The following is a 27,584-nucleotide window of genomic DNA, read 5'->3' on the forward strand; positions in this document are numbered from 1 at the left end:
TTTATCACCTGAATTCAGCCTTTGAGATCTCCGTCATGATGGTCGAGACGATTCATAACTCGAGTTAGTCGGGGGTTAAATGTGAAGTTTGTTTGCTGAAGTTACGTCGTTAGAAACAAAAACCTCTTTTTGGTTTTCTCAAGATAACAAAATAAGTTGTGATCTGAAGATAATGGGATCTGAAAAATAATCCCAAGCACGGCCGTTCTCGACTTCTTTTAACAGTAAGGAGAAAATCAATCAGCAGACTAAAACATGAGAAACCACCTCAGGTCCGCTCCACTCAGGGTCACTGGGGGCCACAGCCTGTCCCAGCATGCACTGGGTGAGAGGTGAGGTGTGACATGGGGTCTGGTAATTTCATCTTTAACCAGAGAAGAAAACTGTCGGCCATCTTGTCTCCGTTCTGAACAGCCAGGTAAAGTTTGGCGTAAATACAGTAACAAACCCGTTGCTATGGCAACAGCACAGTACCAGCTCAGACTGAGGAGGGAAGGGTGGGTTGTTTTTGGAAACATGTGGTTTGACCTCTTAAAAAACATCTAAAAACAAAAAAAGGCAAAAGAAGAAGAAGAATGGCACCATTTGGTTCTCAACGACCCGCCGACCCTCGAACCCCGAACGTTCCCGTGGTTTAAAACTCAGACTGAAGACGACGAGAACAGAACGTTCATGGCACAGGTGACGATCAGAAACAAATGTTCAAACTATGTCTTGATTCGTCCTGCACGGTGTCAGGTGGGCGGCGGGAGGAGGAGGAGCCTGAAGATAACTGACAGGCTCGAAACACTTCAAGTATTCAAACACAAGAAGAACAGATGAAACATCGATAGATGTGATACTGAGATATGATCCAGTGAGATAAATAAAGCGCACGGAGCCCGGAGACGCCATGGAGACAAAAACTACTGAGCTTCATGTCGTCAGTATCGCCAGGTGCAATTCCTTCACTGTCTCTCTGGAACTTTTGGATTTAATTCAGACTCAGATATGTGGAGATACTTCAGGTTCTGTTTGTAAAACACAACGCTTGCGTCTTTCAGATCCATTGAACACATTTTACAGGAGAACTGTGGACGTCACGTGGCTCATAAAGACTGGAGCGCTTCGTTAAAATCAGTCTGACTGCAGGTGTTTCCTGCCCTCTGCATCACAGGAGGACATAAAATACATAACATGATATTTGAGCCAGAGCAGGAGTCAGTAAATCGTGTTTAGAAATTATATTTCTTTCTCTTCTCCGTGACGCCGCCGGGCTCCGTATGAACGCCTCTATAAGCACTTCACACTGTCTGAAATAATTTCATAAACATATCAATGTTTCTAGTTTTTGTCCTCAAGTATGAAAACACTCAGCAGGAGAGGACGATGACGTCACAGCCGGCCCGAGCTTGCACATGCTCAGTGTGAGTGACGGTCCGTTGTCATGGTAACTGTATATCCACAAGTCTCGTTGTTTTGCAGACATTAAAAAAATTAAAATAAAATCCAGAGTAAAAACAGTCGGTACTGCGGAGGTTAAATATAAACGGCGACAACAGAGGAACAGGCGACTCCCATCATCCCTCCTGCATCACATCCCACAATGCCGAGCAGCTCTGACCTCACCGTCCTCTCTCCGGTGCCTCCGTCCTGCTGAAGAGTTTCAGGTAAAACAACAGTCCGTAGTTTTGGGGACACTTGGTGTCAGCTGTGCAGTGAACCCAACGCACCTCCACCTCCCCGCTGGTGCCGAACAGCGAGGAGCGTTTGATCTCCTGACCTCTGCAGACCTGACAGGTGGAGTTGGGTGAAGCACACAGAGGGAAGGCAAACTGACTCCAGAGGGTTTAGACGGCAACCAGACTGATGGATTTCAGAAACTGTTAAACGGACAAAAAGCAGTTCATGGTGCGTTTTACCTCAGAGTAATTCAGCGTACGTCAGAGTAACTCAACGTACGTCAGAGTAACTCAGCATAGTTTTCACGAGACATCCCCGTCATGTATCTACACCTGCTGAACGAGATTTGATCACACTGCACGGTCCGTCTGCTCTTCTAAAAACTGACTTTCATCAGAAAACACGACTATATTATATCATTTATTTTATTTCATGTTTCTCTCCATTAATCACTCTGTGTTTTGTTTTGGGTCTCCTCTCTGTTGAGCTTCTCTTGAGCCGTGTATTAGATTTGTGGTTTGGCAGCCGTACATTATTAAACACATACTTAACAGGCATGTGTGGATCAGCAAACTGTTAGCGCTCGCTAGCTTTACGTGCACATTAGACACTTACGCCATCAACTAGCTGCACACACCAGCTACAGTCACATGAGACTAGTGAACGATGTCGCAGTGCAGCTCTGGATTTTAAATTAGTGACACAAGGATCATATTCTGTGCAACATTAGACGTGTTTTAAGATTATAGAGCGCTGCAGGAATCAGTCCTAAAACACAGAAATTAGTATGTTAGCATTTCCTGTTCCCTCGTCTCAAAGTCAGTGTGTTTTTGGTTCGATGTCTGAAATCAGGTCGTTTTGTTTTATGAATTCCATGACGCTGCTTTGAGTTGTAAACATGGCGTTCAGGAGGGAGAACACATTAATCTATCTGCAGTTAATAGTTTGTTTTGTTGCTAAAAGGCCTGAAATCACATTTCCTACTTCAGTGAAGAGCGATTGGATCTGACATGAACACTGAGTTTATCTGTTTGGCACTAAACAGCAGCTCTTACTTTAACGGGGTTCTGGTGACAAACATCCTGCAGCGGTGACCGACGTAAAGCCCTTTGGTAACACCTGCACCAACACACCTGGGCAGGTGCTAAAGATGGCTTCAGGAGTTAAAACAATGACGCAGAATGTGATTAAAATTGGAAAAAAAAAAAGGTTAGAATTTATTAGTAAAATAAACGCTGTTGCTGCTGTGGCGGACAACAGCGATGACAAAGATTAAGGTCACAGCAGAAGAAAAGAAGGACCATGAAGAAGCCATTTTATTTTCTCCGTCTGAACACGAACCCATAAAGAAACCAGAACTGATCAAACGTGTCGAAGAGAATAAATAAACGTCGTCAGCGTGGTTGCCGTCTAACGCGCTCTGGCTCTTTAATCTCAACAGTCTGAAGAAATAAAAAAATAAAAGCTGAATACGGTTGACTCTGAAGGGGGCGGGGCTTAGCAGACAGTGCTAACGGCCTCAGTGTTGTGAATGGCCGGGCCGGCTGTCAGTCACATGCTGCTGTCCTGTAGGAGAGGCTCGATGTCCTCCGCATCACTGGTGGGCGTGGCCAGAGGGCTGGAGTTCTGAGCGTGTGCGGCGGAGGAGGACGAGGAGGTGCTGCTGGACTTGCGGGCGGAGCAGGTCTTGACGTCGGCCAGTCGGTGGTGCTCGGGGATGAAGATGGCGACGAGGAGAGCGAACAAGACGGCGCACGCTCCAAACAGGAAGGGAGGGCCGGGGATCAGAGACTTCTGTGGACAGAGAGAAGGTTTCTGTAAAGTCTGTGATCTCAGGTGAGGTGAGTGGACTTCCTGTGTGTGTGTGTGTGTGTGTGTGTGTGTGTGTGTGTGTGTACCTCTGTGTTCTGTGAGGTCCTTCCTGGCACCGGCTGTATGTCGTTCAGCTCCACGTTGAAGAGGAAGAAGATGAAGCCGTAGAGAGCCGGACCCAAACCATTACAAAGACCTCTGATACCTGTGATCATCCCCTGGGCCACACCTGAACACACACACAGACACACACATGCACACGCACACCAGGTAAAGACGGGTTCAGACATCAAACAATATGCAAAAAAAACAAAACAAAACAAAAAAAAAACCTTGCACAGAAAAATTCACATCATGACACAAGAGAAGGTAAAAATCTTCCTCCCATGATTTATATTCTCCTTCCCACCACACAGACAGATAGACAGACAGACAGACAGACAGGTGTACTGACCTTGCTGGTCAGGTGACGCACTGTGCGACACCAGAGCAGAGACTGCTGGGAAGGTGATGGAGGACATGGCTGCTACAGTTCCTGCTGCCCACATCATCCTGACACACAACACAAACAACCTTGTTTCCATTTGAACCCAAACCATCAGCATTTTTATAAACTTCAGGACCATCTGTCTCAAAGACGATTACACTCGATAATTGAATTGATATATTGATCCAGATGGATGGATCTTTACACCCCTGCTAACACCAGACACAGGGTGTGTACTCACCATGGCTCGGAGCCGAAGCCGTACCAGGCCAGCTGGAAGAGCTGAAAGCCCAGACCCAGGAGAACTGTGTTCTTATTACCTATGGTCCTCATCAACACGCTGAGGAACAGAGTCTGAAACACAGACAGACACACAGACATAATATTAACATTACTTTACCTCATTCTGAGTGTTGAATCTTTCTGATATATGAAACAATGTTATAAGAACTATTAAACTGACTGTGTGTAAACATCATATTTGCGCTGTAAATCACTTCCTGTGCCCACTGACCAAAATAATAAATTAATTTAAACAATAAAAAACAAAAAGCAAAAAGAGAGAAATGTATATTTTAAATGTTTCGGCTTCATGATGGCGTCTCCTGGTTTTACATCAGTTAGACAGAGGACTGTTCAGGTACAGTGTGTGTCTGTGTGGATTCAATAAAGCCATTTGTATAAATCAATGATGGTTACTGTTAAAGGTCAGTTAGCATCCTGAGCTAATATTTGCTTCAATCACTGAACTCATCAGGCCTAGATCTAGGACAGGCAGCTGTATGGGAGAGCGCTTTAATACCTTTCATACAAAACCTTTGCTCAGCAGAGATGGGAAATAATATTAAATAAATTATTTATTTAGTTGAATATTTGAATATTACTCGTTAGTTGTGACTGCAGTCAGAGATCCTACTTTGTTATTCAAATTAGGGTTTGAACAACATATCAGTTATGTAATGACACTTGTTTCAGGGCACCCGAGGATCACGGCACCGACACAACACTTCATCTTGTTAAAACAACACTCATTACATGGATTCATTTTTATGAAAAACACTTTGCTGCTTTTGATCGGTGGACCGGAATATAAATTACTTTCTGTGTAATCAAGGAAGCACTTGTTCCTCGTCATGCCCGTAAATCTGGTGCTCATGGTTTCTATAAAATGAAATTAGCAAACGATGTGCAGCATCTCCATCGTGACTAAAGCTAAAACATTTGTATTTGTGTGATCTAAGCAGCTAAATAATGTTAGCTCCCAGTTTTATGCATCCAAAGATCTTCTATAAAAATAAAAAAAATGCGTAGCAACCAGACCAGGCGTTTATTTGTCAAAATGTGTCGCTGCACCTGGCGAGTAAAAGGTTATAAAACTCAGATCTAGAGACGATCTCTGAAAAAGAGATATTAATTCCAAGGTCGTGTATCACTGCTGTCATTTTACTTTTCATCCTCTTTGTGTTCATGATAAAATCTCTGCAGTTAACAGAAGGTCAAAATCAAAAAAGTATTTTCTTGTCACTCTGTTTGTTTTACTGTCTCCAACATCCATGTTTTCTGTGTTTGGATAAATTGTGTAACTGCTCCTGTGTGATGCTGTCGGCTGGCCGTCTGTGTACCTGAGCGACTATGGAGAGGATTCCCACCATGGCGATGAAGGCAGCAATGGCTGCAGGAGAAAACTCGATCACCTGAAACACACAACACAACATCTCACAACATTTCACCACTGACAGGAGCTCCGACACACACGACGTGCTTTAGAATAAAGAATCAGTCACCATCATCCTGATCATTATGTTGATGTCACAACATGTAGAAAGGTTTTACTCTGTGTGTGTGTGTGTGTGTGTGTGTGTGTGTGTGTGTGTGTGTGTGAGAGTCACCTGTTTCAGGTAGAGGAAGAAGCTGGAGTACTGTCCGGCCTCAGGCAGGTAGGACAGGAACACTGTGACACAGATCAGCAGCACTGTGGTGTCTTTGCCAACACGACGCAGAGACTGAACACACAACACCGTCAGCCGTCAGTACAACTCATCAATACATCTGTCATCAATCAATCAATCATCAGCTGACGTCTGGCAGACACGTTAAGTACCTCAGGGATCGATGCTGCACCCTGACGGTGTTACAACCTCTCAGCTTATCAGTTTTTATTGTTCTGAACACTGAGACCTGATTTATCTTGTGTGTCTCTCTGAGAATCATCTACTGCTGTTAACGTCTCCAAATTAAACAGTCAGAGACAAACATGTTCCTCTGTGTGTGTGTGTGTGTGTGTGTGTGTGTGTGTGTGTGTGTGTGTGTGTGCGCGCGCCAGTGTAGTTATTAATAAAGAGGCTATTTATGAAGTCCTGTTGGTTCACTGGCAGGAATCACATCCATGTCTCCTGCCTCAAACACTCAACTACAGTTTTATACATCCTGTGTGTCTCTGCACCACTTATCAGTAACACTATATCAGTTACTGGCCCCATGAAGACAACTAGAGTTTTAAAGTGTTAATTCAGATTCACCAAAGTCACACAGCTGTAGACCAGCAGCTCCTGTCTTCAGTGAGGTAAAGTTACTGTTTTTGTTAATGGAGTCTGGCTTTGAAGGGAGTGAAGCCTAAAGCTCCAGTGTGTAGGACTCAGGGGGAAATACTGTCAGAGATGGAATATAAAATAATTATTGTTTTCGTTACCTTAGAATGAGACTTATATCTGCACAGAGAGCAGGGTTGCAACACTATGAGATATTCAGTGTATGAAAACAGTCTCAGAAAAGATCAGTTTCATGGTATCACAGAATTTATCTTATCATCATTTAGAGTGATCCTTAAATATAAACAGAAGATTGTTGTTGGTTGAACAAACCTTTTATTACTAAAACTGAACTTGAAACATTTAGTTAATGAAAGTTTGTGTAAAAAGTCTCCTTGCACCGCCATGTTTCGGACAAACCAAACACTGACTGAGATAGAGACTTTCTTGTTTCCCCGCCCTGCCCCTCTGTCGTGTTTCAGTGTCTGTGAACTCACAGCGAACGGGTCGGCCTGCTCCCAGGAGATGGGGAAGCCCCAGGACGTCAGTCTCATCTTGTCTGGCAGCGACTCGGGGACCACGAAGAACACAAAGGCGATGTCGGTAACGGCGATCACCGTGGCGACCAGGACCACCAGACTGTCGCCGTACTGTGAGGACAGGTAGGCCCCAATGGCCGGGCTCGTCACCAAGCTGGCCGCGAAGGTCGCTGAGACCTGATGAGAGGAAGAAGAGAGGTTAAACTTTACTCAGGCTGTTAGTTGAGGAACAAAACTCCACCAGCTGATGACTGAACTCTTTAAATCTCACTTAAAACTTTCACTTTCTGTGCGTTTGAATCTAAACCCAGCTGTTTTATCAACTGTATCAACACATGAGTTTAGTTCAGCAGTGGAGACACGAGAGCAGCAGCTCGGCTTCTTGAAGCCTTCAGTGGTCACAAGCTGCAGTCACATGACCTGAGCGCATGTTAGAAACCTCAGTGTGTGTCTGTGGTCATTAATCTGTCCGTAAACAAATTACTGACTTCACGTATCGTTGATTATAAACTCATGTTCTGTGCATATTAAATGGGTGTTTTCATGGAGCATCACACATCCGACAAGTCAAAGCTGATCAAGTCTCTGACCTGAGGATTTATTCACAGCAATGGTGGCCTGTCTTTTTTAAATGTCCTAAATAAAAAACACATTTGTGACCTCATCCAGTGAGGAAATAATAAATGTTTATGGTACATCTGATCAACTGATCGACCTGCTGCTAAAGCAGAGTTTGGCAGGTTGTGTTGTCACTTTCACCGTGTCCTAACTGGACACTAATGTCAGACTATCATGTCGCATCACGTTACATCGGATGAGATCCGTCAAATATGGAAGTCCGTCACGTCGTGGAAACAAACCAGTCACCCAGCAGCTGTGTCTCAGAGTAAACACTGAAAAGATGGTGAGTACGTACTTCCTTATTATTTATATTCACAACAGTACTATCGCAGGTTGTAGCTCCCAGACTGCTTCATACCACCAACTCCGCTTTATAAAACAAGCTAGCTCTGCTGAGGATCCCACACACGTCTTCACAGAAACCTTCATCTTCCTTATTCAGGTGTCTGTAGTGAAATAAGGAAGTATCCCAGAGGTAACTCCTCATTTCAGCTGTTCCTCGTCCATGGTGGTGCTTCCAACGCCAGCGTCAGAATAAGGAGCCGTACACATGCCGTGATTTTTGTGCCCTGTAATTCATTGTCTTTAAAGTAGACACGCGGCAGGTGCCAGGCTGACCCCATGCGCTCTCGAGCACCTATTTTTCAAAGCATGATGGCTGCACCCTGAGGTAAACTGAAATCAGCAGCACACACCGCATGTCATGTGACGGGGACCGACCAATCATAGCCGACAGATGTCTTTCCTTCTTCAGTAAGGATCAGTGTGTGATAAATATGGAGGAGAAGTTGATCACGTTAGTGCAGAGCTGTCAGAGCGTCACATCTGTCCCACAGACAGACAGGAAGTAGATCAGCTCTGAATTCAGAGTTTCAAAGTTGAGTTCAAAACAGCGCACTAGGACGCCGTGTCAGAGCCACAGTGCACCCAGCATCCACCCACAGCAGGAGACAGAGACCAGAATGCACTGCAGCAGCTTGTATCTGTGAACACGATCACTATCGGTCTCTACACCTCGACATAAACCACACAGACAACTCAAAGAGTCCATGTGCACTGGGACTTCCTGTCCTGGCTGTGACCCCGGTTCAGTGCAGATCTCCATAATGGCAGGAAACACCAGGAAACAGCTCTGCAGGACCTCCATTATAAACACACAATATGATATTACTGTGAATACACGAGCTGCAGCGCTGCTCCATTATGTGGTTATATAATATCACACTCAGTCAGGTACCACAGCTGTGAGGTGGGTTCATCTGTAAAGCTCTGAGGCTCTGGTTTCTTTGGTTGTTTTTGCTGTGTGAAAGTGTTTTCTGACAAAAAGTTAAACCCACTTCCTGTCACAGTGACACACACACCGAGGGATTAAAGGAATAGATTCTTTTTGAAGTGGGGTTGTACAGATATTTATCCACAGTCAGTGTGTTGCGTACAGTAGATGTCAGCACGACGCCAGTTTGGAGAAGCAGGCTGGAGACAAGACACTGAAAATACTCTGAATATAGATTAATAGATTAATTTTTTAGGTGGCTAAAACACATTTTGTTGCTGACCCGTCCACAGCAGTACATTCATTAGCTTCTGTGTCGTCTCCAGCCTGCTTCTATAAACTGGGGGCGTGTCTATGAATAAACACCTCATCCAACACACTTTAAAAGATCCAAACTGTCCCTTTAATGCTGATTTCCTTCAGATAAATTCACATGTAATCAATTCATCTGCAGCTCCTTTATGTCAGCATCCTCCAGCTGTAAAACAGAGCAGTCTTTGTGCACTGAAGTTGCCTCCTGCTGTAACATATAAGCTCATTGAGTAATGAATGTGGGTGTTGACCTGTCAGTGGAAATGACAGTAACCATGGCTGCACAGAATCATCTCATCCATCCAGCTAATGAAGAACAAAGTCCAGCGGAAAACTGGACTGTTTGTTCTGAGGTGCAAACACACAATCAGAGTCTCATCCAGAGACACAAAACACCTTTAGTTAAGATTTTCCTTAAAGTCCCAGTTAAGGTTTCCTCAAAATAAAATCAGTCAGACAAAATACCCTCAAGTCTTCTCCTTTAGGTTTCCTTAAAATGTTCATTTAAACATTTAAGGTTTTCTCCTTGTCTTGGTCTTATACTGACGGAATCCCCAAACCACTGCACATAAGACCTCAGCAACTTAGCAAAAAAAAAAATAAAAAAATTAGGTACCTCTGACTGTGTCACAACATGATCGATTTTATGGCCATAAATGAGAAAAATGAACACATCATGAGCAGAGTGTTCTGCAGACGGGAGAAGCCAACGGACTCGCTTTTGATTTTACACTTAAGATTCGACTGAATTCATTTCCGTTGCAGTTCTCCTCCCACACTCGTTTTTTTCTTTTACTTGGGGATCAAATTTACTTTTTAGCTTGTGCTGTCTATTATTGTATTCCTCCAGAAGTTAAACCTTTTCCTCTGGGAATCAGCTTGGTTTTCTTGTCGTCTTTTCTTCTGCCATTGTTTTACTATCTATAAAGTAGACTCTGTGAGACAATATCAGGACGTCACAGTGTGAGTCCAAGCACATAAACACACTTCATGGAAACTTTTACCGCTGTAAAATCTCTTGCAGTGAAGTCAATGCCTTCTTGTTTTCCCTCCTGTGCAACATCCTTAAATAAGTCCCTCAGCTAAGGAGGAATGAAGCCGTAAGTGTCATACTTAAGGAGAAAACTTGAGGTGTTTTGTGCAACCAGTCCCAGGTCTTCAACTGAATATCAGATTCAAATCAGCTACCTATCATTTTCCGGATTAATTAAGTCCACGTGTTGAAGCGGCCGACTGTCCGTCAGCTTTGACGAGAGTGTAGATGGGGAACTGAGGCCGTTAAGAGCTTCCACATCAGCACAGGCCGTCTGACAGAGAGGTAAAGCAGTGAAAACATTCTCAATATACAATACCCCTTAACTGATACCAATTTTTTGAGGTGACTAAAATACGTTCTATTGCTGACCCCCATTTCCATGTCAGACTCCAGCCTGCTCCTCCAAAGTGGAGCTGTGACGTCCGACATCTGCTGTAGGTGACACACCGACTATGAACAAATACCTCATACAACCCACTTTAAAAAATCCAAACTATCCCTTTAAAACTGCAGAGCGTAGCTGCAGTGTGTATCTTCAGTGTGTAGCTGCAGTGTGTAGCTGTAGTTACCAGTCCGTAGGCCGTGCTCCTCTCGTGCTCCTCTGTGATGTCGGCCACGTAGGCGAAGATCACCGAGAAGGTCACAGCGAAGATCCCTGAGACTGAGATCAGAGCAAAGTACCACCTGCACACACAGACAGGAAGCAGCCGTTCAGACACACATTATACACACACACATTACACACAGCAGGACAACACACAATCCTCAGGATGTCTCATTGGAAAGTGGAACTTTGTCGTCATCCTGAATTCTTCAAGGTCCCGATTCTTCAGTCTCAGGAAGAGGAAGCAGGTCATCAGAGCTGTGTTATGTTGTAGATAATAATCACGCTATTAGACAGACTGGTGGTTTAACGAGGCGTTTGGTGTCGTCTACATCATCACCATGTCCCCACTAAAAACATACTTTACAAGGCGTCAAAGCGAAGTGTTTTCAGATTCCATTAATCCAAAACTAATGTCTCTTAAAATGGTGACTTGTCAATGAAACTTGGAGCATGATAACTATATTAATGCATAACAGTTAAATATTCAGCCCAGCTTCATATTTGGTTATTTGTGGTGCTGTGTATCGATGCAATTCAAAGACAGCACCGCATTTTCTTTTAAATTAATTTGGTCATGGACGGCTGGTTGTGGTTCAGTTATAAGGCACGTGTTGGGGGCGGAGCTGTACTGCAGGCGTAAAGGCAGCTCAGTGCAGGAGCGTGAGCATTCAGTTGCCGTCACACTGCTTGCCTTGCTTTTGACGACATCAAGCTCGCTCTGACCCGCACTCTCTCACACACACACAGTGGTAAATATTTTGGCTGCACTGGCTGTCTAGAAACCACTCTGCTCATATGATCAGTTCATTTCTAGAAAATCTGAATTTTGTATTTTAGAAAACAAAAAAGGGGAGATAGTATGGAATCACAAACATTTTTCCTTACTCTCTTTTCTATTTTCTATTCTTATCCAGACAATTACTAAAATAAAAGGTCTTATTTTTCCACAGCGCCCAGTAACGCTGGATCACATGAGAGAATAACTGATAGTTTGCAGCCCTGCTGTCACTTTAAACCTGCATCAAGTAAGATGCCAAAATAAAACTCCAAGCAGTGATCCAGATTAAAAAATTTAACTGGTGCCATCATCGCTTCTGACTAATAGACAAAAAAATAGTTTAATTTGATTGGAGTGTTTGTGAAACGTGATGCATGAAACATGTGACTGATGAAGGCTGCAGAGTCTCAGCATCATCAAATGAGTTAATATCAGCTGATCTCCAGTTACTGCCTCGAGTGTGTTTAAAATGTCAGTGATTTTAGAGAAACTATGAATACAGACACAAAAATCGAACAACATATTCTGTCTGGTGAGACATAAACATAAATATAATAAATTATTTTTCAAGTATTATGCACTGTTACAATAATCATCTGCTTATGTTTAATGGAAAAACACTGAGAAACACAAACAACCAAACACATGAAGACCTCCTGAACGCTGTGACGCTGAGTGCTGCGACCAGCAGGAGAGGAAAGTGTGGTTTCTAGTTTAAACATGTTTGCCGGCTGCTCTGTGCTTTGCAGAGTACATGCTGATCCTCAGATGCTCACATGAACAACATGTGACTGTTCAAACTCCAGCGGGCTGCAGCTGAGTCTACACTGACTCCACTGACTCTGAGACATCAGACCAGCGCCACACCTCACTGTCTGCACTGATTTAGCAATTTGGTTTTTATTCTATGAAACATCAGAAAGCTGTAAAGAAAATGTTCATACGAGTTTCTCAGAGTCTAAAACAGAAGTATCTTCCTCACAGAGCAGCAGCTGCAACCACTGAGTTTAGCATTTCTGTCTTTAAAAAATGACTTACAATCATTTATCACCTATCAATATCACTTACATTAATTTCTCAACTTAACTCAAATTTATTTATAAAGCACATTTAAAAACAAAGGGAATAAAATGCTACAAAACACACACACGAAAGGCAACATAACTGTCAGGTACACATCTCACACATTTAGAGACTCGACACACACACACAGGCAGCATCAAGGAAAACCACATCAGGGGGACTCAAACACTGATGAATAAACATAGGTTTTGAGTCTGGACTTAAATGAGTCAGTGGAGGGGGCAGATCTGATTGGGAGGAGGTTTGGGGGCAGACACAGCAAAGGTTTGATCACCCCTGAGCTTAAATCTGGAGTGTGGGACACCCAGGAGCCCCAGGTCAGCTGACCTGAGGGACCTGGGCGTAGAAAAGGGGGTTAGGAGGTCTGAGATGTAGGACGGGGCCAGACCATTAAGGGCTTTGTACACAAACAGGAAAACCTAAGAGTCAACTCTGAATTTTACAGGCAGGGTACCAGTGAGGAGACTGGCAGCAGCGTTCTGAACCAGCTGGAGGCGGGACAGAGAGGACTGACTGATACCAGTGTACAGAGAGTTACAGTCGTCTAAACTGGAGGAGGTTAGGGCGTGGGTGACTGTCTGCAGGTCTTTGAGGGAGACAAATGGCTTGAAGTTGGAAAAAGCTGGCTTTTACTACTGCATTTATTTGTTTCTCAAATTTAAAGGCGGAGTCAAATGTCACACCAAGATTTTTGACATGGGGTTTAACATAGTTAGAGAGGCTACTGAGCTGGTCAGAAATCCCTATAATGGAGTCAGGGAGGCCCAAGAGGACAACTTCTGATTCGTCCTTCTGTGCCATTCAGTTCTTTATGTCCTTGAGGCAGTTTATGAGACTGGCAACACTAGACTTGTGGTTAGGCTCGATAGGGAGATACAGCTGTGAGTCGTCAGCGTAGGAGTTGTTATGTTTTTTAATAATTTGGCCGAGAGGAAGCATGTACAAAGAAAAGAGAATAGGACCTAAGATGGAGCCTTGAGGGACTCCACAGGAAGGAGTGAACCAGTCTAATGCAGAGCAACTGATGCCGACACCAAACTGGAGGCGTTCGATCAAGATGTTGTGATCCACAGTGTAGAACGCAGCTCTGAGGTCAAGAAGAACCAGGATGCCACAGTTTCGACAGAGAGTAGTAGGTCATTGTACACTTTCAGCAGGGCAGACTCTGTGCTATGATCGGACCTAAACCCAGATTGATGTAAGTAGGTCTGTAGTTGCTGGACATGGAGGGGTCTAAGTTGTTTGTTTTCAGGAGGGGCTGGACCACTGCCTGAAGCACGCTGGAACAATACCAGTGGCCATGGAGCTACTGACAACAGAGAGGATTTAAATCTTTACAGCTCCATATCAGACTCATGAGGACACCGCAAACCTCTAACTCACAGTACAATTAATATTCAGGAACAAAAATCACAACATGAACTTATTTGATCTCAAAACCACATTATTCCCTCTGAGAGCTGCTTCTAACACCGAGGTTGACCTGCACTATTAAAAGAGCCACTTTAACCAAAAATTAAGAAAAGAAAAATCTGTCTGGAGCCGCACAACATATTTGAGTCTTATTCTGAAGGTAACAGAGTACTGCACCACCACTGAGGTTCATTTAGACATGACCTCAGCAACATTTAGAGGAAAAGGTGCCAGCCGAAGACGCAGTTGACAAAATGTTAAAAACTTAATTCTGTGTGTAGGCTACACATTTTTACAATTAGAGAATGAAAGAATTTCTGTAGGCCTACAACAATGATAGATATAACATTTAAATGTAAAAAAAACAATAATAATAATAATAACTGCTATTCACTTCTGTATGATTTTATTTTCTAAAGCCACAGGAAGCCACTGGAGAGGAGCTAAAGAGTCACATGTGGCTCCGAAGCCGCAGGTTGCCGACTCCTGTTCTAACAGAAACTCAGCTGCTGAGTCCAACATCCAGTCTGATATCATTTCATATATTTAGAGTTGTTTCAACACTGATACCAGGATCAGAAGTGCCTCCCATACTGCCTAAAGTCTTGGCTCAGGTATCGGTGAGTATGTGAGTCAATGCACTAATCTGACACCACGTAATATTAATAAACTTTAAAGTAGTTTCACACTTGGATAAAGCACCAGTTTACAACTTCCGTTTCAGAGCAGCAAAGAAGTCCCACCAGTTTAACTTGAGCCATGCTGCACAACGACAGCCATCAATTCAATCCCATACAGGGTCAGTATACAGCGGTTCATTTTTTTTAGAGACAGCGGTATCGGATCTAAACTCTGTGTCAGCTGATACACAAGCTCAGGTATCGGGAAGAAAAAATGTTATTGTAACATCCCTACATACAGAGTTTTTCCTGCAGAGAGAATCAGGAGGCGGCTGCCTTCATCAAAGTTTGTCCCACCTCCAACTCTTGACAAAACTCTGTCAGGAGTCATAATGGAAAACACCATTTTCTGTTGCACTCATAGATTTATAGTAATGTGGTCATTTGTAACTGCAATGACGGTATTATGTTAATATGGTGGCGCTATCGTTATCAGCACAGTGCACCGGGAGAGGCATGCCAAGACTGCCAGAGGAAGAAAACAGTCATCTGTTCTGGAACCAAAGCAAAGCAGGGCCCGCCGCCAGCCTGGTGCGCCACAGTGTTTCCACCTGTTACGTCTTTACCACCACAACAAAACTCCTTCCCTGCCGCTGATGATAGATTCTTGTCGCCAGTTGTAGTTTATGAATGCTGCTACAAACAGCAGCTGGATACAGGGTTTGTGAACGCTGCTCAATGCACCTCTATGTGTGTGTGAGACTGCCATCATGTTCTGAGACTACAACGTGTCAAACAGACATCTGTAAAGCATGATCATCACATCGAAACATGTTCAGTACATAAGAGAACATGTCTGCCACATGTAGTCTAATGAGGAAAGCAAAAAAATTTAAATTAGAAGATAAGATGATCAAACTGTTTTGTAATAGTGTGAGAGGGGATTACTTAAAATATAAGTTCTTACATTTTAAATGCTTCAAAAACAGCAGATCTACATTTGTGTAAATAATATTTTGCCATCACAATAAAAATGTTTCACAAAATATTAAACATATATATTAGAATATTTGTGAACATGTTCCCAGTGTCGGACACCTTCACCAGGTCATGTGATCTGTTACTTCAGTAACTATTATTACTGCAAACACACAAAATCATTTCACAATCAGGTCACAGTTTATGATAACCGCATTTTTTTTGTCCGATCACATAATTATTAAAAATCCAAAAAGACACTGCTTGTGAAAGTGTTTCATTGAGGAAGCTGAGGGTGCGGTGCACATACGTGTGTGCATGTGATCAGGATGGTACCACCTCCACCTCTTTTTGAGCCAGGACCCAGACACGACCAAAATCATACTGAATCAAGCAAAAACACCAACTGTCCTCCTCCACTCCTCTGATGTCAGACTTCTCTCAGATTTATATCAAACTGAATCTCTTTGAGTTTGTTGGTTGGAGGAAACAAAACCTGATGACATCACCCTCAACAGATTCATCAGAAACTGAAGTTAGCATTGGTTTGCAGCCGTGCTCACAAACAGGCCTCCAGAGTCCTTTATTCAAAGAAGAGACGGAGCAGTGATGCAGAGCTGTAACCTGATCTGATCTGATCTGAGGTCAGTGCATCAGTTTAAATGATTTCCAGGAACAAACTGACTTCAGCTGAACTCTGACGGACAACAGAGAGCGGATCAGTGTCTGATACATGAACAGTACAAGCAGCTGTACAGGAAGTTCACACAGCGCTCAGTAATGACATCATTAGGTTCAGATCAACTCTATGACATCACGTTTGTCTTAACAACAGAGAGAAGAACGAGCTGCAGACGTTTAGGGGGAAAGTTCTGAATAATAATTTGTTTTAAAGCGATATCTGATTTGTGATATTGGGCTTTATAAATAAAATTGATTGATTGATTGATATCTGACAATGCTGAAAAGAATCAGCTGCGTGAAACATTTAACATGATCTGATGATATTAATATATAGAGTTAAATTACTGTTTACATGTCCCTCGTTTTCATCAGACTCTGCTGCTGCTTCACACCAACATGATCACACACACACACACACACACACACACACAGACATAGACACAGACACAGACACACACACACACACACACACACAGACACAGACACACACACAGTATTCATCTCACCAGGGGCTGATCCTCATGAAGGGGATGGGGGCGCAGGTGAAGAAGACCGTCATGAGGAGGAAGGACTTCCTGCCCCAGATGTCTGACAGAGCACCAATCAGAGGAGCCGACAGAAACGACAGGAAGCCCTGAACAAGAACACACACCCAGGAAACATCAGTGACAACACATAAAAAAGAAAGTCTCCACACTGTGAACACAAGTCAGAGTCACAGTGGTCATGATGTACCATTTCTTTTACCCCTTAAAGCTGTAACGATTAACAATTAATGGAAATAAAAATAATCCCAAACAGTTTGATTAACAAATTTAAATTTATCATCATTTACAAGCACAAAACCTGACAAATAATTCTCAAATGTGAGAATCGGCTGTGTTTCTTAGTCTCATGTGACAGGAAACTGTTTGGACTCTTTGTCCAACAAAACCAGACAATTCAACATCTGATGAACGTTATTCCGATTTTATGGACAAAACAATCAAGAAAATAATATGCAGATTTATTAATGATGAAAAAAGTAGTAAGGACATTTTATGATAGTTGGCCAACAGAGATGGGAAGAACTGGGAAAAGAGAGAGGGGATATGAAATGCCAAGATTTTGGTTCATGACAGGTGCCTTAACACTTGGACCACTAATATCCCTTTAATACCAAAATTAGTACGTGTACATATGGTTTTTTTAAAACACGGGATACCACACTGAATTAGGCGACAGACTCCTGATCCAATGCCAGTAGAGAAGAGCCGTGCGCACAACTCTGCAGCAGACGAGTATGACTTTCTGTTTCTTTGTACTGATGTGTCACATTCAACATCACGGACGGACCGGTGTCGTATTGAAGAGTGTTCCCCTGGAAACAGGTTAGTAAGCAGTAGAAAGCAGCATGGAGGCCAGTGAAAATGTAACTGAGTACTTCTTTTTTAAATCTTTTACTTGACTTGGTGTCAAGTAAATTTGGATATACGTTTGAGCATGAAGAGTGACAGTACTATGTGCTGGTTGTTACTGCACCTCGCCTGTAAAGGAGCTAAAATTAGCACGTTCACCTGGGTGTTGTGTTTCCATCACTGGTAAATACCCTTTTCTACTGCAGAGTCATTTGACCCGGGTGTGAAAGCTGATTGTAACCTTTTCCATTAAATACAAAAGCCAGATATGACCAGATGTTAGTGGGATTGTTGTGCAGTGGGAATACTGATACTGACATCGTTCAGTGAGTCGGTGTCGGCTGTGACCTGACCAAACCAGTTTCTTTGTCATTATACAAGTCAGTGTTTCCTTTCCATCATTCATTCATCTATTCATTCAGGCGGTCACAAAGGGCTGCAGTTTTCACAACATCCATCACAATGATGCCGCTGAGCTCCACATAGCGAGGTTCACACATCCTAAATGTTGGACAAAAACAGCTCTGGTATCAGATCAGAACTTGGTCTCAGCTTCAGAGCTGAGGTATCACAATCTCGAGAGTAAGGCTGCGTCAAATCGACATCGTGCCTACGCCATAGGCTCTACGTCGATGTGTAAATGTAACTCCACAGTGTCACAGTGACGCAGACCTCCTGTCTGTCTCTGTGAGCTGAAACCATTTCCCTCAGTGGAAACAAAGCTTTGATTTACTTTAATTTCACAGATAAGAAACAATAAACTGTGAAGACAATAAAGCCTCCACACACTGTGTGTGATTTATCCTGGCTGAAATATGAGCAGAGCAAATCTCTGCTAGTCACTAGGCTAATTTATACAATGTAAGATGCCACAGACTTGTGCTAATAATGTTAGCATGTTGTATTTGTTTGGAAAATGTGTCCAGATAAAGACAAGTGTTTGTCTGTGAATGCTGCGAGTTATAGTGAAGCTGATTTGTGTTTGACACTGTCGCTATTAGGCCATGTTTAATGTTTTTACTGTGTGTTTAACGTGTTTAATGTGCATTTAACATGTGTTTAACGTGTGTTTAACGTGTTTAACATGTGTTTAATGTGTTTAACGTGTGTTTACTGTGTGTTTAATGTGTTTAACATGTGTTTAACGTGTGTTTAATGTGTTTAACGTGCGTTTAACGTGTTTAATGTGTTTAACGTGCATTTAACATGTGTTTAACGTGTTTAACATGTGTTTAATGTGTTTAACGTGTGTCTGATGTGTTTAACATGTGTTTAACGTGTGTTTAATGTGTTTAACATGTGTTTAACGTGTGTTTAATGTGTTCAATGTGTGTTTAACGTGTGTTTAATGTGTTCAATGTGTGTTTAACGTGTGTTTAATGTGTGTGTTGAATCAATAAACTTTACAGCACTTCACAGGAACTTCAGCACCGACTAGTGTTTTGGAGGTGTAACCGCAGAGTGACACAGACACACCACCGCACAGTTGTAAATGCTTACAATGGCTACAGGCTATGGCGTAGGGTCTGTTGCACAAGTATAACTCCCCTTTAAGGCCCGTCGCCCACCAAAGCGTCTTTTTCAGGGCCAGTGTATTTTTAAAATTCTTTGTAATGGGAGCGCTGTGTATGGACGCTACCTTACAAACACCAGAGCTGTGACGAGGTGCTGAGCAGGAAGTCTGTGATGAGCGGCACTGCCTGTTGGACAGTTATTTTCTGATCATCTAGAATTTTAAACTGTTCAACTTCTGTCACAGTCGTTCCATCACAGTTGAGGAGGGACAAATACCACAAAGACAAACCGTCACATCTTACAGGAACAACAAAATATGTCAACATACTGTGAGTTTATATAAATATACAGTACAGGCCAAAAGTTTGGACACACCTTCTCATTCAATGCGTTTTCTTTATTTTCATGACTATTTACATTGTAGATTCTCACTGAAGGCATCAAAACTATGAATGAACACATGTGGAGTTATGTACTTAACAAAAAAAGGTGAAATAACTGAAAACATGTTTTATATTCTAGTTTCTTCAAAATAGCCACCCTTTGCTCTGATTACTGCTTTGCACACTCTTGGCATTCTCTCCATGAGCTTCAAGAGGTAGTCACCTGAAATGGTTTCCACTTCACAGGTGTGCCTTATCAGGGTTAATTAGTGGAATTTCTTGCTTTATCAATGGGGTTGGGACCATCAGTTGTGTTGTGCAGAAGTCAGGTTAATACACAGCCGACAGCCCTATTGGACAACTGTTAAAATTCATATTATGGCAAGAACCAATCAGCTAACTAAAGAAAAACGAGTGGCCATCATTACTTTAAGAAATGAAGGTCAGTCAGTCCGGAAAATTGCAAAAACTTTAAATGTGTCCCCAAGTGGAGTCGCAAAAACCATCAAGCGCTACAACGAAACTGGCACACATGAGGACCGACCCAGGAAAGGAAGACCAAGAGTCACCTCTGCTTCTGAGGAAAAGTTCATCCGAGTCACCAGCCTCAGAAATGGCAAGTTAACAGCAGCTCAGATCAGAGACCAGATGAATGCCACACAGAGTTCTAGCAGCAGACCCATCTCTAGAACAACTGTTAAGAGGAGACTGCGCCAATCAGGCCTTCATGGTCAAATAGCTGCTAGGAAACCACTGCTAAGGAGAGGCAACAAGCAGAAGAGATTTGTTTGGGCCAAGAAACACAAGGAATGGACATTAGACCAGTGGAAATCTGTGCTTTGGTCTGATGAGTCCAAATTTGAGATCTTTGGTTCCAACCGCCGTGTCTTTGTGAGACGCAGAAAAGGTGAACGGATGGATTCCACATGCCTGGTTCCCACTGTGAAGCATGGAGGAGGAAGTGTGATGGTGTGGGGGTGTTTTGCTGGTGACACTGTTGGGGATTTATTCAAAATTGAAGGCACACTGAACCAGCATGGCTACCACAGCATCCTGCAGCGACATGCCATCCCATCCGGTTTGCGTTTAGTTGGACGATCATTTATTTTTCAACAGGACAATGACCCCAAACACACCTCCAGGCTGTGTAAGGGCTATTTGACCAAGAAGGAGAGTGATGGAGTGCTGCGGCAGATGACCTGGCCTCCACAGTCACCGGACCTGAACCCAATGGAGATGGTTTGGGGTGAGCTGGACCGCAGAGTGAAGGCAAAGGGGCCAACAAGTGCTAAACACCTCTGGGAACTCCTTCAAGACTGTTGGAAAACCATTTCAGGTGACTACCTCTTGAAGCTCATGGAGAGAATGCCAAGAGTGTGCAAAGCAGTAATCAGAGCAAAGGGTGGCTATTTTGAAGAAACTAGAATATAAAACATGTTTTCAGTTATTTCACCTTTTTTTGTTAAGTACATAACTCCACATGTGTTCATTCATAGTTTTGATGCCTTCAGTGAGAATCTACAATGTAAATAGTCATGAAAATAAAGAAAACGCATTGAATGAGAAGGTGTGTCCAAACTTTTGGCCTGTACTGTATGTTTCCTCTCATGAACCCACACAGACCAGGTCCGTCCACTCTCCCAACATGCTTCAGCCCTCCCCTCACCCACAGCAGGTACTCTTCCTCGCCCTGACATGTTCACTTCTGTAGATATTCCGTATCATAGCAACGAGACACAGCTGAAAAAAAAAACGCAGCACCTCCACAGCGCTCTCAAACACTCCCAGGTGTCGTTTCCTGAGGAGCACCTGGAGTTTTCAGCTTTGAAGAAAAGCTCTGGTGGACACGAGGCCCAAACGTGTATCCCTGCCAATCTGTGACAGCAGCTCTGTTTCTCAACTGTATGAGTCAACGTAATATTTCATGTTAACGCTTTTAAATGTGTGATTCTGTGGTGAACGTGTGTGTAGGAGAAACACTGCGTTCATGCTGCTGAAGTGCACATTCATTTCTTTACACTGCAGACACTTGCATAATAAACACATGAGGTGACGTCTTCTCATCACCACTTTGTCTTTTATTATCTGTGAAATATTTACCTTCATGTTGTATTCTGTTCTGTTTATGTGATGTACATTCTGCTGGAACAGGGATCTGTCAGAGTTTTATCTGAATGTGATGTGTGGTGTGTGAGAGGAGTCTTACCTTCACCCCGTGAACCAGGCCGTTCATCAGGAAGGTGTGCTGAGGAAACGTCTCATGGAGGACCTGAAACAACAAAACAAAAAGGTCACGTCTGATCTCTCTGAAGAACAGACTGTATATATCTAAACATCATCTGTAACCTCTGATACTCTCTCCACACACACACACACACACACACACACACGAACACACGAACACACAAACACACACTGTAACACACACTGAATGTGTTTTTTTTTGCTGAAAGACAAACACATGGAGATAAAACAGGACTGAAGGTCAGGAAAGTTTCATCAAACTCATTTCACCCTGGAGACAAACTGCAGGGACACACAGACATTTTGGAGAATGTACTCGTTTGCTTTGTTTCCTAAAGTCAGACGTCTCTCAATCTCAGCGTCCAGTTCAGGGTCACATAGTCCGATAACCATACACAACGTCTAAATTACACCAAATTATAAAAACAATGAGCCAACAGTTACAGATAAAAGAACTGTTAATGTCTGAGCTTCTCAATACTACGGTCGAGCCGGCGCTTGTTTAATACTGGTGGGGAAAAAAGTATAAATTAAAAAGATCAATTTCAGGTTTTATGGACAGATATCAGGTCATTCAGATGAAGATCAATTTGAATCCGATAAATCGATTATTTTAACCCAGCCCTGATCTGACCAAATGTCTCCCCTTCTGTTCCTGAGATATAATGCTGAGTAATGGACAGGAAAGTGTTTTATGCAGAGTATTATGATGTCACAGTGAAGTTGACCTTTGACCTTTTGGATATAAAATGTCATCATATCATATTTTATCCTGTCAGACATTTGTTTGAAATGTTGCCATAAAAAGTGTATAAATTCTTGAGCTTAGGCCAAAAACAGATCAGAGTGACCTTTGACTACCAAATTTTACTGAGTTTATTCTTCAGTCTAAGTGGACGCTTGTGCCAAATTTGAAGACATTCCCACGAGGTGCTCTTGAGATATCGTGTTCACAATAACGTGACGAACAACCTGACAACATGTTGTCTCCTGCCACGGTTAACGTCAGCGTGGAGGCACATAAAGAGCTCATGAAGAGTTCTGCCTGCGTTCACAGACGATAAATAAACAATGGAAACAGTATTACAACCGTCAATCTGCATATCACAGTGTATGACGCAACGCTAACGCAGTACAGACAAAAAAAAATTCATATGGCTCGACTTTAGCTGCAGTGAAATGTGACATCATCCAATCACATATGTGCAAGTCCACACTCCTTATCTGAGGACACAATAACTGAGTTGTACCATCCTGTCTCAGACTATTATAATATTGAGCATATATCATATCATCATGTTGCTGTGGAGCTGTTAACTGTCAATCTTTAATGATACTGGGGAGCAGCTGTGGCTCAGGAAGTAGAACAGGAAGTAGAACAGGAAGTAGAACAGGTCGTCCACTAATCAGGAGATTGGCTGTTCGATCCCCGGCTCCTCCGGTCTGCATGTCCAAACCCGAACTGTGAAGCGTTAACTGAGGAGCAGGAGCCACTGTACTCACGGTTAGCATGGGCGTTGTCAGGAGCCCCCAGGCGAAGAACTCCAGGAAGATCACCACCACCGCATGAGTCACTCTGGCTCGGCCTCGGCCGTGCTGCGGCGAGAGGAGAGGCGGAAACATTAACAATTCATCTGTGGGAATTAACCTCACTTCCTGTATTATCTGATCAAAACACATGTCTTCTACCAGCAGTTTACCCCCAGTGTGATGACTGCATGGTCACATCACAGGAACCATGACCTCTCTATGGTTTCTTCTCATATTGGTGATCCAGAAAGTTTAGATTGCTTTTCTCAATTTAAGACGCATTGGATCAGAGATTTAGAAAAGCACTGAACATATTCAGGTCTACCTGAGACTTGCAACCACTGAAAATTAATCTGAAGCAACTTCCCTAGTCTCTACAGTCACGCATCATACAAACACAATGACTTTGTGTTGCATCAGCGTCTCTAATGTGATGCTCTGTTGCTTTTCTTGTCTTTATTTCACTGTAAGAAAGCAATCAGAATATACAAAGACTTGGACTTGATCACAGATAACTGATGTTTAATCTAATAATCAGTCACAGCACCTGGACTCTGTGGATGAGATTGTGTGTTTGCACCTCAGAACAAACAGTCCAGTTTTCCGCTGGACTTTGTTCTTCATTAGCTGGATGGATGAGATGATTCTGTGCAGCCATGGTTACTGTCATTTCCACTGACAGGTCAACACCCGCATTCATTACTTAATGAGCTTATATGTTACAGCAGGAGGCAACTTCAGTGCACAAAGACTGCTCTGTTTTTCAGCTGGAGGATGCTGACATAAAGGAGCTGCAGATGAATTGATTACATGTGAATTTATCTGGAGAAAATCAGCATTAAAGGGACAGTTTGGATCTTTTAAAGTGTGTTGGATGAGGTGTTTATCCACAGTCAGTGTGTTATGTATAGTAGATGTTAGTTGACCCCCCCCCCCCCCCCCCCCCAGTTTATAGAAGCAGGCTGGAGACGACACAGAAGCTAATGAATGTACTACTGTGGACGGGTCAGCAACAAAATGTGTTTTAGCCACCTTAAAAAAATAAATATCAGTTAAAGTGTATTCTATATTCAGAGTATTTTCAGTGTCTCATCTTCCAATATGACAGCCTGTTCCAGCAGGGAAGCTGTTTCAGTTCCCCACCTCTGCTCTTGTTAAACCCACCACACTCCACTGAGAAAAACAGTAACTTTAGCTGACTGAACTCAGGAGCTGCTGGTCGACTGCTGCTTCAGTCAGTTAGTTAGTTTGAGTTATTGCGTGACTTTGGTGAATCTGAACTGACGCTTTTAAACACCAAAGTCACACAATAACACAAACACTAACTGATGGAGGCAGCAGTCGACCAGCAGCTCCAGTGTTCACTGATGTTACATCACTGGTTTTATCTATGGAGTCTGGCTTTGAAGAGAGAGATATGATGGCTTTATTTTCCAGCTGGAAATCACTTAACCTTAATTGTTCTAAATTAATAAGGCACTATATGCCCACACAGGAAGCCCAGTTATTCATGCACTCTGTGATTTTCTCTCAGTATTCAAACTGCATGACAGTATGGGCTCACCATCTACAATCACACACCTCACATCTTCATACAATCAGGCACTGAAAATAAGGGACAAAAAGCCCGTCTGGTGGCGATACACTCTTCTCAGCTCTGACAGCTTCATTAACTTTTGTTTCCTGAGATTAGTTTTCAAATGTACCAACAGTCGATCTCCAGAGATAGAACAGCTGATCACAGTCAAAGTTTTTAAGGGGTGTTAGTGTAAGTGTAGTGGTGTATTGTGGTTAATGTATTTTTATAGTGTATTGTGGTTTTATGATGTTTACAACTGTGCATTTTAATAACATTTCAGGCCTACATGTAAAAACCCAACTAGGAACAAGAGTTGGAAATATGCAATAACTATAAACTCTGTGTGCAACACATCAGTCTCATACTCTGTATTAAAGCTATGTAGTAGTAGTAGTAGTAATTTATTCGTCCATTCAACAGAACATGATATTTACATGCATACAATTAGGATTTCTATATTAAGTATGGGCGAAAAGGCGTAAGCTGAAACAACAGCTTATTATTGCCTACCCTATTTACAAGAAGGAAAGTTACAGAAACAGAACAAGATTATGTTAAATTGCATCGTCCCTATCAAATAAAATAAAGAAAGACAGACAGTGTCTCACATTAAGGTGAAGCAGTAAAATACTCTCATTATAGTGTGCACTTAGACTGATACTGGTTTTTTAGGTTCCTGCTTCTCCAAACTGGAGGTGTGTCGACTGTGTGTTGTACACTGACTATGGGTAAGTGCCTCACACAACCCCACTGCAAATGCTCCAAACTATCCCTTTAACTCAGGGTGTCAAACTCATTTTAGTTCACAGGGCACATACAGCTCAATTTAACCTCAGACGGACTGGACCAATAAAACCATCGCACAATAACTAATAAATAAGAACCATCAGCTCCAATATTTCCCTTTTTAGTGTGTAAAGAATTACAAGAATGTTCTGTAGACGTTCATCCTTGAATAAAACAGATGAACAGCCTGAGATGTCTCAAGAAAAATAAGTGCAATTTCCACAGTATGTCTCCTCATTCAGTCAGTCTGCTTCTCACTGTTATTACATGTGTATTTATTCACACACTTCCTGATACAGACTCTTTTGAACTGAAGCAGCTGATTGATAATTATTTAACACAATATTGAGTAACTTTAAACATGGTCACAGTCAGTATTCATGGTTGTATCAGAGGGCTTATTATGGTCAGGCTGGAAACGCCTCTGAAGAGATTTTTACATGAAGCAGGTAACACACTGTTTAACTTGCTCCTGACACCTGTCCCCTCTGAGTCTGGTCCTCTATGGGCCGGACTGGACCCGGTGGCGGCCGCTTCTGGCCCACGGGCCGTATGTTTGACACCGCTGCTTTAACTCATTCAAAGCAGTTTGGGCTTGTGTGTTTACATTTGTCAACACACACAGAGCAGCATTAAAAGCTAATTGGTAAGCTACATGTCTCCAGGTGTGAACAAACTGTCTTCAGGTACCACCTGAGCTTCATGTTTCCGGACAGGAAGTGAGGACAGTTCATGTTTGGACCCGTGAAACAGTCCTACATCTTCCTGAGGTTCACCTGAAGTAAACAGGAACTAGCTAACTGACAGAACTAGTTAGCTAGCTTAAGTTAACTGATCTGAATTATCGTTAGCTCTGATTGCAGCTAGCTAACCCTCTGATTAGCTTCCTGTGTTGATGTAACCTAACAGTTAGCATCCGCTAACAAGCGGCCATGACATCACAGTCCGGCTGCTGCCAGCTCGTTAGCTTTATTTCAATGTAACGTTACCGTACGGAGCGGCTAACATTAGCCACAGTGATGCTAACACACCGAGCTAGCGCACTTGTTCTTACCGAGCTCCGGACCAACATGATGTCGTTGGCCTCGGTCGCTGTCTTCTCCCGGTTCATCTCACATCTTGCCGAAACGATTTTCACTTCACGTGCACGGTGCTCGGCATCCTGCGGAGGTGTCCCCGTCTCTTCCAGCGTGTCCCGCGGTGTCAGCTGTAACTATGTGTCTGTGCTAACATGGACCTCAACCGGAGACTCGACGGTGTTAACGGAGCGGTAAACTGTGAAGGAAAAAGGGGGCGGCTTTCGTTTTCCTCCCAAATTCCTCTGCCTGCCCTGATTGTAATTTAACTGTCTGTCACCGCGGTGTATCCACCGGAGCTCCCCGGGTGGGCGGTGCCTTTTGTTTCAAACTTTATTAACAACAATTCAACATGACAAACTCTCACAGAAATATTATATTTTTCATCCTTTAATCAACATCAACAGATTCAGATGTTTTTCTTTAATTGTTTTGTTGCATTTATCACAGCCAGAAACTGTAAAAACAGCAAATATCAACAGATACATCAATAATAATAATAATAATAATAATAATAATGATAATAATAATAATAATGTCAAACTACGTCACAGTTTCTGGTGTTTTAAGACGGAGGGTTTTGATTTTTCAGTATTTCTTTATGAGGTTTGCTCTGATATCACATGGGTTTAGGGACTGTT

The 27,584-nt window shown here is 42.8% G+C and overlaps 1 protein-coding gene across 1 annotated transcript; it reads right to left on the minus strand.

The window, feature by feature from the left end:
- Positions 1-957: 957 nt before the first annotated feature.
- slc71a2b (solute carrier family 71 member 2b) lies at positions 958-27,248 on the minus strand. The gene is made up of 12 exons (XM_033619909.2): positions 26,922-27,248; positions 23,476-23,568; positions 21,935-21,997; positions 16,940-17,067; positions 10,840-10,954; positions 6,987-7,205; positions 5,851-5,964; positions 5,584-5,655; positions 4,203-4,315; positions 3,929-4,026; positions 3,561-3,703; positions 958-3,456 (listed from the first exon to the last, which is right to left on the minus strand). Exons 1-12 carry the CDS (start codon positions 26,976-26,978, stop codon positions 3,214-3,216), a joined length of 1,458 nt encoding a protein of 485 aa, XP_033475800.1. The 5' UTR covers positions 26,979-27,248; the 3' UTR covers positions 958-3,213.
- Between the last annotated feature and the right edge of the window lie 336 nt (positions 27,249-27,584).

Source organism: Epinephelus lanceolatus, chromosome 9 (assembly GCF_041903045.1).
Source record: "Epinephelus lanceolatus isolate andai-2023 chromosome 9, ASM4190304v1, whole genome shotgun sequence".
Classification (NCBI taxonomy): Eukaryota; Metazoa; Chordata; class Actinopteri; order Perciformes; family Serranidae; genus Epinephelus; species Epinephelus lanceolatus.